The sequence below is a fragment of the Lissotriton helveticus genome, chromosome 8 (genome assembly GCF_964261635.1).
Source record: "Lissotriton helveticus chromosome 8, aLisHel1.1, whole genome shotgun sequence".
Classification (NCBI taxonomy): Eukaryota; Metazoa; Chordata; class Amphibia; order Caudata; family Salamandridae; genus Lissotriton; species Lissotriton helveticus.
Window position 1 is genome coordinate 1,687,093,814 of NC_136069.1, and position 16,860 is coordinate 1,687,110,673.

General features: G+C 40.6%; 1 protein-coding gene across 1 annotated transcript in view; it reads left to right on the forward strand.

The window, feature by feature from the left end:
- The window catches only part of TRPM2 (transient receptor potential cation channel subfamily M member 2), a 276,857-nt gene that overhangs the window by 236,011 nt on the left and 23,986 nt on the right, over positions 1-16,860 (forward strand). The window contains exon 26 of the mRNA XM_078656292.1: positions 1,632-1,783. Within this exon, the coding sequence (XP_078512418.1) occupies positions 1,632-1,783 (152 nt within the window). The remainder of the gene's footprint in view (positions 1-1,631; positions 1,784-16,860) is intronic.

Here is a 16,860-nt window from a genome sequence, read left to right on the forward strand (position 1 = left end):
CTTGTGCTGCCTCCAGTCTTGAAGTAATTTATGCGTGATTCCTCTAATCTCTATTTAGCTTTGAGTGACCTCACCTGTGGTATTCAGTGATTATTTGAGGCAATACACCTACATTTAAACAAGAAGGAACGCGTTACTAAACAGTCAGTTGTACCTAAAACGGCAGGCTTTCAAGCACAAGGGAATCTTAATGACAGGGCTTCTTAAACAAGAAAAACATATTGCCATTTCAGCTAGTTTTATTAAGCATTTCCAAATACAAAGCACATAGAAATACAGCATCATTTTCACTATCCACAAGACCACGTAGTGGGGGAGGATGAAGAAAGTGTTGTCTCCAAGTAGCTCTCACCAGTCCCATCCTCTGGTACAGAGAAGGAGCCCTGGCATTGATCATCTGACACTCGTCACCTGCAAAGACCTGCACCCCGAGCCCTGGAGCACCTGCTCATGAGGTGGGTTGCGACTCACACACTGTCTGATGTCCCACTGCTGGAAGGACTGATTGAATCTTTTGCCTCTGATCTTCTCAAGCCGACACAACTCACAATGCCATCTCAAGTTGCTTTTTCATCCTAACCTGGACTGAGGCCCCAAAAGTGATGGCATCGCACCCACTGTGTGATGGTATGATCACATTCTTCAGTGAGGTACTCGCTTCGCTTGCAGGCACTCGTGTCCAGACTGTTGTATCACAACAGGACCTCAGTGCTTGGCTGGCTCGTCTCTGACAGCTGTTCACTAGGATCAGTGGACAGAGTCACCAAGATCATCAACATCATAAAGATTCGACTATGCACTAGCATCTCTGCATCATTGAGTGTATCATCCTGTGCCAGTCAGCCATTATAGCAAGGGACATTGATGTGTCCCTAACAGAGGTGATCCTGGGAAGTTATATGTGTCATCCTAATCTGATCCACTGGACCAGGAAAACATCAAGCTGATCTCAGCCAGGTCTCTTACAAGGAAACTGTGTGATCACAGCCTACAAAGAATCATCTCATATCATTATCAACGACTGAATTACCTTTTCCCCAGCAATGTGTTGTTCGTGGATTTACTACTACAATTAAGTTTAGGTGATCGACTACAGTACAGCCCCAAATGAATGCTCCTCTACCACTTGAATGTGTACCCGTAGTTTCTTGCTGCTTCTCATGAGATACAATGGCTAGTGATAGGGGCTGGCCTTTTTACGGCTGTACCCTTTGGATTCCCTTATCCTATGCTAAGACGCATGCCGAGAAAGATCATTAAAAGCCTGCCTGCACCGCTTTAACAAGGCCAAGTGTAGAATCCGTAAATATCTGCTGTTTGTGTTCTTCGGTCTTCTTTCTCCTATTTTCTTTTCCATAAGTCCTATGAAGCAACTGACTGGTAAAATCAGCACTTCTTAAACAATCTATAAACTTTATATTTTCTTGACTTAAACCTAAGATCTTGGTTTTGACAAATGTTATTCCTATTGCTCTTAGGGAATCCTTCTTTATCCTTCACACTGATGCCCTCCCACTTTTAGAACTTCTCTCAATGGTACTGGCCCCACGCATGCACATATCACTTTTAAGACTTGACATTCCACAAATGTTGCGATCGTGGCACTTAAAATGTCTTGATTTATTCACCAGTGCACAGTAAATCCATTGAAGAAGGTGAAACTGGATCTGGGGATAAATCAGAGGGTATTATGTGCCGGTATCATGTGAATGCCCGCGAGCTGCTGTATCCGGACTCCAACATCAACCGCTTCCCAGTTCCAGATGAGATGGTTCCCTGGCAGGTGAGGCTTTTATTCGGTTTTCCTGGGATCTCAGCAGTGATGGTTTGTTAGCGTCAATGATGCATCAAAGAGCTTTGACTCTCTTGACTGTCCTGGTTATCTTGATCGCCCTTTAAATAGATCCCTTGTAGCACGTTTACAAAAATTAAGCAAGAGGTGTATGCAGTCTGTAGAAGAGATATTAAAAAACTTGTTCTATGTTAGGACCTCTGACCTTCAAATTTAAAATGTCTTTGTTATTTTGCTGCTTTTCGACATCCATTGTTGTCACCTGGCAGAAACCTTGCTCAGAGTTGTGCCCCCAATCTTTCCAACAGCACAAAGTGTGTTGTACTTCAATCCTTCAATGTTCATACTCACCATCAACAATCAAGGGAGGCATCCTCAATACAAGGTTAGCCAACAAACAGTGTCAATTTTCATATAGCCATTATCAGCCACACTTACCAACCACTCACTGAAAATGGCTCTTGGTCTGGCCAGCTCCAAACTTCTCCAGATTAATTCCTGAATGTTACAGCATGCTCCTCAGGTGACCTTGCATTTGAATACCATCATGGAGCCAGATTCAAAAATATTCAAGTACATAAAATGGAAGTACAGTAATACTACTTACCTACTACAAGATGCAATTCACAAACCTATGGGTGAGATCTCCCCCTCCATCTCTCCTATTTTTTTCCATGAGGAGATCTCCACATATATACATGTTCTATCTACATTGGTCTTCATTATGAGTGGCTTCCTAATTTCTTTGAGGCCGGAAACAACAGTTACCAACCCCACTGTAATCATGAGATCTAAAGAATAAACACAGATATCTGAATTTTCACAGGAAGATATCAGCAGCTAAAAGCAGCCAAAATCTCGAGGTGAAAGTCAGACCCAAAATAAGAAATTACTAGGGGAAACTTTCCTGGAATTACGATTCCCCGGTGATTGTTCATTTGGTAGTGGGCCCTCGGAGTCCAACTCGTAATAGGCCATATTTTCCCCACTCCCTCATATACCGCTACTCTTTATATCGGTAACCAAGGGGGAGGGGAGAAATCTAGCCAATTTACAGGGCCACTTATAATGAGGGCTTTAGTACTAAATGTGGGACAGCGCAGAGGAAGCAGTGAGAACATGGGGAATATCTACTGCAAAATAGTGGGGGTTTAAGGAAAAAAACAGAAAACACACTTCCTTAGAACTTAATGAAGGCAGGTCTTAAAATAATTACCCATAGGTAATAGTGTTAAATAAATACATATAATTTGACTTTTAAAATATATTTAAATATATACACATTGTACATGTCATATATGTGTGTGGGTTTGTCTCTGTGTACAGACTCCATTCCTGGCCCTGGAAAAAGCACACTGCATTGCACTCAGGTGCTCAGCAGCGGACAGAAAACAGCTGAAACATCCCATAGTCAATCCTTTTGCCACAAGGAAGTGCAGGCACTCTAGGAAGATGTAACTAATAGATTTTATTAGGGCATAGCTTCATGCCCATGTAATCAACCAGAAGGGTCTTTCTCAAGACTGATATCATAACAGATATTTTTCGAACCCTGGTAGGTTGGTGCTTTTTTATATTGACATAACCACTTAGCCAAAACTGATGCATGCAAGTAAATTCAGTTCCATCTGATTGCCTAATAATGTTAATGACCAACATAGTCTCTGAATATATATATAATACTAGGACCAACACAAAGTCTTGCCCAAGTGGGCAATCCTAGATATAAAAGATTTTGGCCATTTAAGCAAGTTAGTTACTAAAGCTTGACTAATTGGTCATTAAATTACTCAATATACAATTGACAATAGAATTACATGAAAATCTTCATAAAGTTTCGTAGTCACAGAGAGTTGTTCCCACTTTATTGATCACTACGATTGTGGCCATTCGGAGATCGCAGCGCAGTACCCCTTTGATTCTTGCAACTTCAACAGATGTGTCCCTTGATCTCTTATATGTTTATATAATCTTATCTCAAGAAAACTTCAAATTTGTTGTTGTTTTTATATGACATATAATTGGGCCAATGAAAGTATCTTCTGTCCTTGTTTGCCAGACACAAATCTGATTTTGGATTCTAGAAAAGGCTACTGACCAGCTCATTGTTCAAGGATATACATTTTCTATATGAGATTGTGGGGCTCCCTAGAAATTTGTTAACCAAAGCTTTCATCAAACAATAAAAATGTGCTATTCTTGGTGATACAAGGCTATAAGCACATAAATGATCAAGAGATGCATCTGCCCTTGCCACATATGCTATGTGAGAAGTACTGTCTTCCTAGTGAGGAAGAATATGTTGGAGCACAGAATGGCACTCTCTAACTTTTTTCAGGGTTCACACAGTTGAGAAACTTGAGAGAGGAGGGGAGAGGAAAAATAAAATTAGGGAAATTAGGGCATTATTATATTTTACTGTTTGACACTCGTCGCCCTAATGGATTGAACTGTGATAAGGACCTCTTAGGACACTTACTGAAGATTAACGTAATCACTGAACTGATGCTTCCTTCCTCCTCACGGATTGTATATAGGGGAAAAACTGGTACTGTAATCGTAAATCTGCGTATTCTTCTCTCTTTCTTTTTCCTTTACAGTACTATGCAATATCAATTGTTGACATTAAGACGGAACAATATGATGTGATTTTAATAGCCAATGGAATGATTATATGTTAACGATGAAGAATTGTTCTCTTACATGTGGTACATCATTTGATGCAATTTTATGCGTACTTTCGCAAATTTTGCAGTATATCGTGGAAGTACTTCAGTATATAGCGATGACAGGTCATTAAGTAATTGGCTGACTGCGTTTACAAAATTTAAAGACAGCCATGTTATTTTTATGTACACTTTGCCTGTGTTCTTCATTTAGCCCTTAGATGTATGCATTAGGTTTGATATTTCCCCCACCTATTAACACTTTATTAAAGTGTTACTAAGTAGGAAAAAATATTTATAAGTTTCTATATAGTTAAAAATATATAAGAAGTACCACAATATCAAAAATAAATAAAAAGAAAATATGTGAAAAAATAAAAAATGCACTGTAGCACCCTATATTTTACAAATAAAGGGTACTGCGGTGTATTTTCCATTTTCAACATTTTTAAATCTTCACTAAAAAGCCTATGGGATACTGTGGTAATACTTGCAAATGACCACGCTACTTACATTTATTTTCAAAACATTTGCAGTTCTCCCTGAATTACTTTAAAAATGTATAGATTGAGAAATACATTTCTGCACTTATTAACACTTTAATAAAGGGTTGATAGGTAGGAACCTACAATAAAACCTATTGCTTACCTAGATCTAGGATTCTAACCCAGAACGCAGCAAAATGAAGAACGCAGAACACAGCCAAAATGTGCTGAAAATGACAAGGCAACCATTTACATTCAATAAACACAGCCATTAGTCAATCACATACTGCCTTATCATGCACATGTACTGGAGTATCCTGAAAACTTCCTGTGCTACTGTATATATATATATATATATATATAAGAATTTTTTAAATTATAACGTTAGTACTACTTACACTATAAATACAAACTACCAAAAATTAGCATTTACACCAAATAATCTACTTTTCTTACACATTACGCCTACATCTATTAAAAATGTCATTCTATGTCTGTTTCAATTGCCACACTCCAATGCCACTCCACTCTACACTATGACACCCTACGCCACTCACTCAATGATAATCCACTGTACGCCACTCCAATTCACTGTACACCACTCCACTCTACACCATTACTCTCTACACCACTACACTGTATGCTATTACACTCTACGGGACTCCATTTGACAACACTTCAGTGTATGCTACTACACTGTAGACCCTTCAGCTCTACGCTACTCCACTGTATGCCATTCCACAGTACACACAAGCAAACAAAATGCCAATACTGATGAAACACTTCTTACCTACTGAATAATTAGTGCAAGGACAACCAAACCAAGCATCAATACACTTATTAATTGCTTTTATTTTCAATATTCAAAAGGATTTTTTCTTTTTTAGAAAAACATATGGGGGATATACATACAAAACAATGCAAGACAAATAAATATTTACTACATCCTGTTACTTCGAATATTCAACAATCCCCATACAAATATTCCAGTCACCACACTAACAAACACCACAAAGTCCTAATCGTCCAATCTAGATTTCTGAAGAAAGGCCGAACCACTAAATAAACAGAATACTGCTTGGGATATTAAAAAAGGGTGTGCACCACTTTTTTAAAAATAAAACAATTATTGACAGTGCACCCACAGTCTTAATCAAACTATATAACCAATTGATTGATAGTGGAAAAACAAAAATGTCTACGCGTTTCAAACCCCACCCACTTTGGGGGTTCTCATCAGGACCAGAAACAACTGTGGAGACAAAAAGGAAACAAGGAATAATCAAGACCTTTACTGAGGATGTAATTTTACAAGCGCTCTTCAGCGCCCACCCTATACCACTGCTTACCAATCTATAATACTGTGCCACTGCCGTGGACTTCCTAGAGTCTTGATTTACGCTGTGAATCTAAAGACAGAAAAGACAGACAAAAAACGTCCTGTAGACAAGAACATTCAAAAGTCATATCATGAACGAGTCCTTTTTGTTAATGAAGGCCACTTACTTACTCAAAAAGTACTACTGATGAAGATGAAAAACGTATTGCATTCGCAACCACTCGCTCTTAGTACCGATGGACGGGCACCTGAACAAATTAATGAAATATGGGTAAGAGTTAACCATCTTGCTGCCTATAATGTGACTTCTCTTCACAATAGTTAAGGACGAAATCCAATGTCAAGCGTACCTGTTATTAGAGGTGTCTATGCACGAAAAGCCACTGCTTCTGCCTCCCCCTGCAGTGAGCCGTTAGATCGTTTGGACCCACTGCAAGAAACACGAAAAAATACTTAATTAGAGGGAACCATTCGAGCGCGACCAATTGTTGGCGTCCCGCAATTCTTACAGAGGATCGTTCTTGTGTCGTTCCTTTCGCCACAAATGCAAGTCTCCTTCACATTAGTAGACCCGGAAGTATTCTCTGATGTCCCGGAAGATAAAACGCGGTGGATCTCCTGAATCATATGCATCATGCGTATCTTGCGAAGCGGCGTTTTTTGGGAAATGTAGTTTCTGGAATGCGTGTATGCTCAATGAGCAATCCCCGTCTACCATATATCGAGTGAGGTGTCCAAAGGGGCAATGTATTTACCATATTATGGGCTTCCTTATCACAAATAATCACCATTTTCATCCCTGGCAGTTTTAGCCACTGTACACAACCCCACTCTATGATACTACACTTTAAACTGTTCCACTCTATGCCACTCCACTCTATGCCACATCAGGGTACACCACTGCACTGTATGCTATTCCTCTGTATGCCTCTCCACTCTATGCCCCTCCACTATACACCACTCCACTGTATGACAATTCACTGTACACTTTTACACTGTATATCACACCATTCTATAGTACTACACTCTATGGCACTACACACTATGACACTACACTCTAAGCTATTCCAGTGTACGCCACTCCACTGTACAACACTCACTCCATGCCACTCAACAGTATGCTATTACTCTGTACACCACTCTACCCCACAGTACTCCACGCTAATCCACTCTATGCCACTCCACTCTACACTATTCAAGCACCTGGATGCCCTATCGGGTAATTAGCCGCACTTTAGAAACTCTAATTGATTGATTGACTGACTCTACTGCTCTCCACAGTAAACTTCAAACTATCCCTCTACAGTCTACTCCGCTTTACACTATCCTTTTCCACTCTATGCCACTCCACTGTACGCTACTCCACTTTATACCACTGCACTCTATGCCACTTTAGTCAATGCCACTCTATGCCAGTCCAGTCTAAGCCACTGCACTTTAGCCAACTCCACTGTATGCTATTGCACTCTATCACACCACACTCTGCGCCACTCCACTCTTCGCCCCTCTAGTGTATGCTATTCTACTGTACACAACTCCACTCTATGTTATTCCACCCAATGCGACTCCACTATACACCACCCCACTGTCCCCACTCCGTACCCCTCCACTATATGCTACTCCACTGTATACCACTGCACTCTACACCACATTACTCCATACCACTCTATGCCACTCCAGTCTACGCCACTGCAATCTACACTAGTCCACTCTACACAACTTCATTCTACGCTACTCCACTCTATGCTATTCCACTGTATGCAAGTCTACTTTTGCCACTACACTATATGCTACTCCACTCTATGCCACTAAACTATTTGCTATTCCACTCTATGCCACTGCACTCTACAACACCCCACTCTACGACACTCCACTATATGCTATTTTCATCTACAACACTTTGCGACACTCTACTCTATGGTATTGAACTGTGGTGTACAGTAAAAATAAAATAAAGGGCTATACCTACCACATAGCCCAATGCCATTACCAAAATAACCAGTCAGTTGGCAGTGACGAAGGGTTAATCGTTTATTAAACAGAATACTCTATAGAGGAGCCTCTCCAACCTTCACCCATCAGGTGCGCGGAGAAGACTGCTGGCTTACAGTCAAAACCCAACATATATACTTTCAGTTCAATTCATGAAGTCACCGTAAATGGAAAAATACCACTTGGCTCTTGGGCCCCAAGGAAGGACCATATTTGGCACACATGATTGGTTCAAAGCTTTTACTATTTATTACTGTGGCAGTCAGGAGGGGTGACTCCCTTTCGTCTCGGTACCCTGGAGGGTAGGCACAGCACTTCCAGGAATGTGCTTATTGCACCCAAAGCCAGATGCGACCTTGAGTCCCAGGACAGGGGAAAAACAGTTTACTTTCAGCTGCGCTCAGTAACTCAAATGAACTGGGACCAGACAACTGCTAGAGAGTAACACGTGACCGCAGCTTGTGTCTGATACATGAGGAAAGATGGCATCTGTATAGTTCCCGGCCTACTCCATTAGTATAGGTCAAACAATAAGGAAATGACGCTTTTTCTACCAGCTATATTGTGTATAGGTTATATTATGTGTATAGGAAGCAAAGAGGATATAGATACCTCATGCTAACACAATATACGTGTCCGATACTCGTGCAAATATGAGATAACCTAATTTTTATCCCTCAACTGTATGCCTCTACACTATATCTCACTCCACTCTACACCGCTCCACTCTACGCCACTGTACTCTACGCTACTCCACTGTATGCTATTGCAATGTACCACACCACACTCTTTGCCACTCCACTCTTCACCCCTCCACTGTCTGCTATTCTACTGCACTCCAATCTATGCCATTCCACTCAATGCCACTCCACTATACACCACTCAACTTTACGCTATTCCACTATTTGCAAGTTCACTCAATGCCACTCAGCTCTACCCTATTTGACTCCATGCCAGTACACTGTATGCTATTCCACTGTACGCTACTCCACTGTACGCTACTCCACTATACCCCACTTCGCTATACCCCACTTCACTCTACAACATTGGAATGCTATTCCAATCTATGGCACTCCAATGTACGCCATTCCACTCTGTGCAAAGCTACTCTACGCTATTTCAGTGTGTGCTACTATAGTGTACGCTATTCCTCTGCACTCTGCGCCATTCCCCTCTATACCACTCCACTGAATGCAATTCCACTGTACACTACTCCACTTTATCCCACCCCACTCTATGCCACTTCACTCTACCCCACTCCACTTCACTGCTGTACAGCACTCCACTGTAAGCTATTCCTCTGTACGCCACTGCAATCAATGACACTCCCCTCTATGCCACTCCACTCTAAGCTATTGCACTGTACGCCACTCACTTTATGACACTCCACTGTACTCTACTCCATTCTGAGACACTCCACTCTTTCCATCTCCACTACACTGTACTCTACAACATTCTACAGCCCTCCACTATACCACACTATACTCCACTGTATAACACTATAATGTACTCTTCTCAATGCCACTATACAACACTCTACTTTACTCTATAGCACTTTACAACACTCTACTCCATGACACTATCTGCACCTTCCTCTTTGCTGCTCCCCTCAAGTTAATATACCCTATTCTATCAGACACAACTACACTGTATGATACTATTGCACTCTATGCCACTATACTATCTGCCACTCTATGCCACTCAGTTGTATGATAGTCTTTCCCACTCTTCTCTACCATACTGCACCACACTCTACTCCACAACACTTTAATCCCCTCTTTGACATTCTACAACACTTTCCGACACTCTACAACACAGCAGTCCAGTACACTGTTCCCCACACCACTCTACAACACGTTACTTCATTGCATACTATGCCACTCCACTCTACTTGATTACACACCACTATACTCTAGAACACACTGCTAAACTCTACTGGGCTATGCTACACTCTACTCCACTGCATGACACTTGACTTTACCCTACTCTATGGCACTGTACAGCACTCCACTGTACACCGCCCCACTGTACTCTTCTCTATACAACTCCACACTATAAACCTCTACTAAATTTTGTGCCACTATGCATCACTGTACTTGACTCTGTGCCCCTACAGTACACTGTGCCTACCTCTACTCCACTCTATGCCCCTACACCTTAGTGTACAACCCTCTACTCCACTCTACAACACTTTCCAAGACTCTACGACAAACAACCCCACTGTACTGTACAAGACATCACACCGATTTATAACAAATTATTCAACTCTACACTAGGCCTTTCCACTCTTGTGTTGTCCATGCCACTGTCCAATACAACACACATCTATACCATTTACGATACTGTAGACTACACAATTTCACTCTCCTCTATCATACTCAACTCGACTCCATTCTTTCCCACTCCCCTGCTCAAAACTCCAATCTATGCCACTCCTCTGTACACCATTCCACTGTGCGCCACTCCACTGTACCACATTCCACACCAACTCTACGACACTATATTCTATGATAGTACACTTCACAACACTGTCCTCCTCTCAACATTACCATAATTCACTTAATAACACTTCACTCAACAACAGTAAACTCTATGATTGCAAACATGTTTTGTTAAAAATAAAAAAACTTTGAAATGTAATGATAACACCAAAGGTTAAACCTTGGTATAGTTAGGAAAATGTTTGATATTGTTTCTATACAAACCAAACTTATAATACACAAACATTAGAACTTCTAAAGTTATACTTACATCTTAAATTTAAGGAGAGGCTGGATCTACCAGCTAAACCATCTTTCTAAGTATCCACAAAGTATTCACAATCCAGACAGTAGGCCCACTCCACTACAGAGGGATTGGACCCTGCCGTTTAGCTCTTAGAACCACAGCTTTCTATAAGGAGGGACTGAACAACTTTATTTAGTTGGTGGACCACCATTTTATATAAGGAGGGCTTAGGCCCCAGCATTGAGCTGCTCAACCATACCTAACCTTCGTAATGAGTGGATGGTGGGGCGAGCATGCCCGCCGCTTGCTTTGGAATAACACTTGTTCACCAGAATTGATGAGCACAGTAAGGTCCTCTCTGCTCAATGATCGCCAGCTAGGCTTGCATTCAGCAACATCTCCTTTTAAGACGTAGATCAGGGGATAGTGCACTAAGCAATAAAAGCATATCATATTGAAAGATCAAACACTGCTCAGATGGTGCTGGTGATGCAGTGCAAGTGCTGACAGTCCTAAATCCTAGCCTTTACCTTCTCATCTCAGTTGTCAAGCTGGAGGACCATGGAGTGCTCCTCAAGGACACGCACTTTCTAGCTCTTATTGTCTCCTTCACTAAAATTAACCCCTCTTAGAAGGGAACCATTATTTCCACGTCTTGCTGTGCAGATGCAGAACCAATGCATGCCTGAATACATATTGTACCACACTAGCACAATGAAATTGATATACATATAAATAGTACCTATTTCATTACAAGACCAGAGGCTACCATTATGCAATAACCTTTATTGCTGCCCCAAAATGCAGCCCTTTAAAGAACATTATTGCATCTTAAACCAAAGAATGTTCAGAACATATAAGCATTTAGTGCATATAGCCTTCATCCTCTTTTATAGGCTGCTCCATAACAGATAAGTGTCTTCAGTTCAGTTGAAATTACTTTATTTCCGCCACCAGGGCCATAAAAGTACAGAAAATCTAAAATAGATATAATAAGTTAAACACACTTAAAATTCAACCATCAGAGAATTCAAAGAAAAAAGTACATACATTGTAACAGGTATTATGAGTAAAAGAAAAATACATTCATTCATAATTAAGTTCATTAGTTATCTAAAAGCATATAAATGTGTACTCAGTTACTTATGGTATTGGCGAGATGACTTTACATCAGGATATTAGCAAGACAGCAATAAACACATACAAAGTACAATACACTTAAATAAAGTCATATAACAGGGCGACAAAGGGCTTTACTACGGAGCACCCTCACAGCACCCAGGAATTTAGCGATGGAAATGGCTATTGCTGGCTGGGGATTCGATTCAGGAATACGGGGGCTTCCTGATGGGTACATAAGCCTAGTACCCCGAGCCAAGTGTGCCGAGGAGATAAATGACGTGGCCAGGCAAACAAAACATGGGAGACGCTCTCTCTAGGAGTTATAGATAGGACAGCAGATGCCTCCGTTGCCAGCCCACCCTCAAGTGAACACTGTAAGGGGTAGTGTGCCTATTCGGAACTGAAAATATAGTTTTGTATGTAATGGAACAGACACTAACCCCTAGATTCATCAAAGTCCCCTTTTGCGAGTCTGTAATAGCGATTATTAAGGAATCGCTATTACAGACTCGCAAAAGGGGATTCATGTACAAATCTCAGTTTTTTTTGTGAGTCCTATTTCCTTATTTGCGATTAGCTAATTGCTAATCGCAAATAAGGAATAACTCCCCATTCATCCCAATGGGCCTAAAGGATGATGAATCCCAAATGCAAAAATTGCGCTCCCAAAGGGCCAGATTCTGAGAATCTGTCCCTTTGCGAGCCGATTTTTCGTTGATGAATCTGCCTAATTATCTCAGAATGACTCGAGCCCCCCATGTGAACCTAATATCAATAAAGTCACTGGTCAACTTATTATTGGCTACTCTCGTATATTCCTGAGCCATCACCAGCGACCAATCTTTCTTTTTCATCAAGACCTTAGATGGAAAAACAGTTGAAGCCAGGTGGTCCCACATATCATGGAGCCCCAAGGAGTACAGTGCTGTCTTCATATTTAAAAGCCATGAAATTGTATTAAATTCGTCAGCCTTCATGACATCCTTTAAACTTTCTACATAATGGGCAAGTTCAGGGGTGGTCAACAGGTGTCTCGCGTACAATAGGGGCTATAAGCCGATTTTACCTGATGCCCCGGCGACTCCCAAGACACTAAACAGTGGGTATAATGGGGTATTAGGTGGGAGTGATACAAGTTTCCAAAGGAATTTATTCTCAGTTCTTGTGAGGTCATCATGTCTGGAAAATCCTCATCATTCAGCCCCGTATAGAGCTGAACCCAAAGACTTGGCCAGATAGATCTTGAGTGCAGGTGAAATGGATTTAATGTTAGATGTAAAAAATTCCTTAAGTATTACATCTGAAATCTGTTTAAGCTTAGTGGTTATTCAGGTTTGACTTCTAGCGCTTTGTTCTAGGTTCTAGGTCATATTTGGGCCTTTCTAATTTATGGATGGGTCTTTATTTTCATAAATCCATTTCTTTATTTAGGGTTCACATTTAAAATTTCACGTTGCCATTGAGATGCTTCACAGGGCAAAGTCCTTTCACTATTTTGCTGTTTTTTTCCCAGTCGCGAGGCATGCAAAGTCCGTTACCGGGCAACCACTCTTGTTTCACTGGCGGTTGTTTGACTACGATCAATTTTGTTGAAAGGAAGGCTTTTTTCCAGTCCCAGTTGTGTTTTGCAAAAAATGAAATAGAAGCCTAACTGAGTTTTGTTAGACTAGAGCTATATCTAGTGATAGGATTAATTTAAAGAACCCAGATTTCTTTTAATTTAAAAAGCTCAACATATTGTTTCTCTTTGCATCAGGAAAAGGATGGAAAAGTAAAATTCCCAGATTCAACCTTTGAGTGAGTTGATGGGGGAGTCATTTAAAATATTTGTAGAGGGGAACCTTAGTTCCTTGATTAAAGAGGCGGTAGATGCCACTCCAGCGAAGAGGGACGCCCCTTCAGAGGAAAATTATTTTTCGTTCTCTGAAGGTGACTCCCCTACTACTTCCGAATCCAAAAAGAGAGGAAAGGTTTCTCAAAAGAAGAAATACTTGAAGAAGGTGCAAGACCTTATCTACCATGTTGGCAGCCTAGGCATTACAATAGAAAGTGATGCTCTGAGCAGCACAAAAAGAAAAGGCCACCACTACTGGGCACAAGGAAAGGTTGTCCTTCGTGACATTAATAGAAAGAGTGACATTTATGGCACAATAGAAATGCAGGAAAATGTTAATTCTTCAGAGACTATGGATGATGAGGATATGAAATGGGATGGATTCGTATTTGACCCGCAGGAGAGCAGTGATACTTTAGGTTTGGATGGTGATATAGACCAAGCCTCCACTTCTACTGAAATAAAAGACCCACTCAGAGGTGCGATGTTTAATTCGACCAAAATAAAAATCCACAGGGTGGGAAATTGTGGCCAATGGACCACGTTTCGAAATATTTAAATCTTTGGGTTAGGAAATCCTTAGATAAAGAAACCTGCAATTTACTCTGGGCAGGGTGTCCAAGGGCCCCCCAATCGAAAATAAGGTTTGTAGTACTCCTAACCTGAACCCAGATATTATTACATTTCTATTCAAATTTAGAAAGGACCCTTGGCAAGGGATTGAAAAATGCCTTAAATGGAGTCAAGATAAAATGCTTAACGTTCTGGGATCCCACACCCACATTTTGGATATGGCTGAAGAAGCCAAAAGTAAAAATGGCAGAGTAAAATTGGAACTCTTAAGATGCTGGGCACAAAGCACAATCTGCTTACTAGGCAATGCCAATGTGAATCTTATCTCTGAAAGACTCAAAGCGGTTCTTATGAGAATGAATCCGAAACCGGCAGATTTATGAATGCGAGGATGTAGGGTACCCTAAAGGCCTTTTGTTTGGCAAATGGTTTCTCAATTCATTAGGCAAATATGTTTGAACATTCACTGCCTTTAGTAAAGCCCAAAATAATACGCATAGAGTCTTTGCACCAAGAGCAATTTTTAGACAGGCTGGTGGGGGGGACTGGCTGCCAGCCAGGTCTCATTTAGGTCCCAATATTTCAAGCAAGATACTGGAATCTAGGATACTTATGGATAAGACTATGGAAGGGGCTACCGTTCTAGTCCAAATTTTTATACCCAGAGAGGGAGAACTTCAAGGTCACGTGGAGGGAGTTTAAGGCCTCAGGTTCCCAAGGTGAGTTGTGTTGGTTCTTCCCTATTTAGGGTCGGGGAAGGTTAACATTTTTCGTACACAATTGGGAAAAGATAACAAGAGACCCGGGAGTTTTGTAAACAGTTTCCAGGTTTTAAAATATACTTCCTGGAAGAACTCGTACAGATAAGACAACCAATGGAATTAAAGTTAGGCACAGAAAAGATGGTTTTGACAGAAATAGAATAGTTGCTAGAGAAGGGAGCCTTGGTTTGTGCTTAGAAGTTGGAAGGTTCAAAAGGCTATGTGAGCACCGTTTTCCTAGTAAAGAAAAAGGACAAGGGTTGGCGTCCAGTTATAAACGTAAGCGATTTGAATTTTCTTTCTGGTTTACAGGCATTTCAAGATGAAAGGAATACATCTTTTGAGGGACATTTTGCAACCACACCATTTGTATAGTAAAGTTAGAGCTCAAAGACGCTTATTTCATGATTCCTATGGACTGGAACATTCAGAAATATCTCTGCTTCAGTTGAAGGGGGGTCCTGTATCAGTCCCTATGTCTCCCCTTTGGTCTGCCTTCAGCTCCTTTGTGTTTCACGCCTTGATCAACAATTTAGCAATTGGGAGCTACACTCTGATTAGAAGAGTGATGAAAGGTGTGAGAATTTAACGACCTACGAGAACTCATTATGAATCACTTTGGGAGGTAAATGTAATTTTCAAATGATTTACTAATTGGCCATGTAATAAATATCTTACCATAAAACAGATTTCCATGAAATTAACAGTTCTACTTTGCTTGAACTCTGTCAGGAGAGTTTCTGATGTTATAGCTTTAGAGATTTCCAATAGATATTACTCTGTTGAAGGGGTAAATTTTTTATTTTTGGAAAAGAACCAAAACGATGTCTCAATCAATTTTTTTTCTATTCTTTAGAGATTTTCTTAAAACTGTGTGGTGAGTTGTATGAAGGTTTATGAGAACAAAATGTTAGAAATTGATCTCATGGAGAGGATCAATTGCTTGTATCATATGTTAAACCTTATAAAGCAACTACAGCAACAGCAACTTTGGCATGGTGGGTATGTTCTGTCGTGGACAAATCTGGTGTGGATCTTTCTAGGTTTGGTGTCTATTCCTCCAGAAGGGCGATAGTTAGCCAGGTATTCGAGTCTGGTGGTTCCTTGCCTGAAATTTTAAAAGCAGCAGATTTGTCAAAAGCTAATACTTTTTCTAAATTGTATTAAAGACCAGTGGAGCATGTAAGTGGTACAACACTTAACATCTTTAAACGTGCATAATGGTAGCCTACGTTCTTGTAATGAAATAGCATTTCTCCAATTAACATGCACAGATAATCTTGTTTTCATTAAAGACAATGGACTAACATTATTCTACTCTCCTCACCCCTAACGTGGGAAAAAAGTAAAGTTTTTGTGATAATGGATTTTTATGATTATTGTTAGGATTTGGAGTTGTAATCTTATGTTAATTTTTATTGTAATTTAGAGTTTGTTTTTTCCAGGAATTTGTTTTGTGAGTTTATCCTGATGAAATCTTTTAACTTACCATGCGGGGTCCCGCAGGGGTCCTCGCTGAGTCCCACGCTTTTAAACTTATACGTGGCCCCCCTTGCAGAAATCATAAGA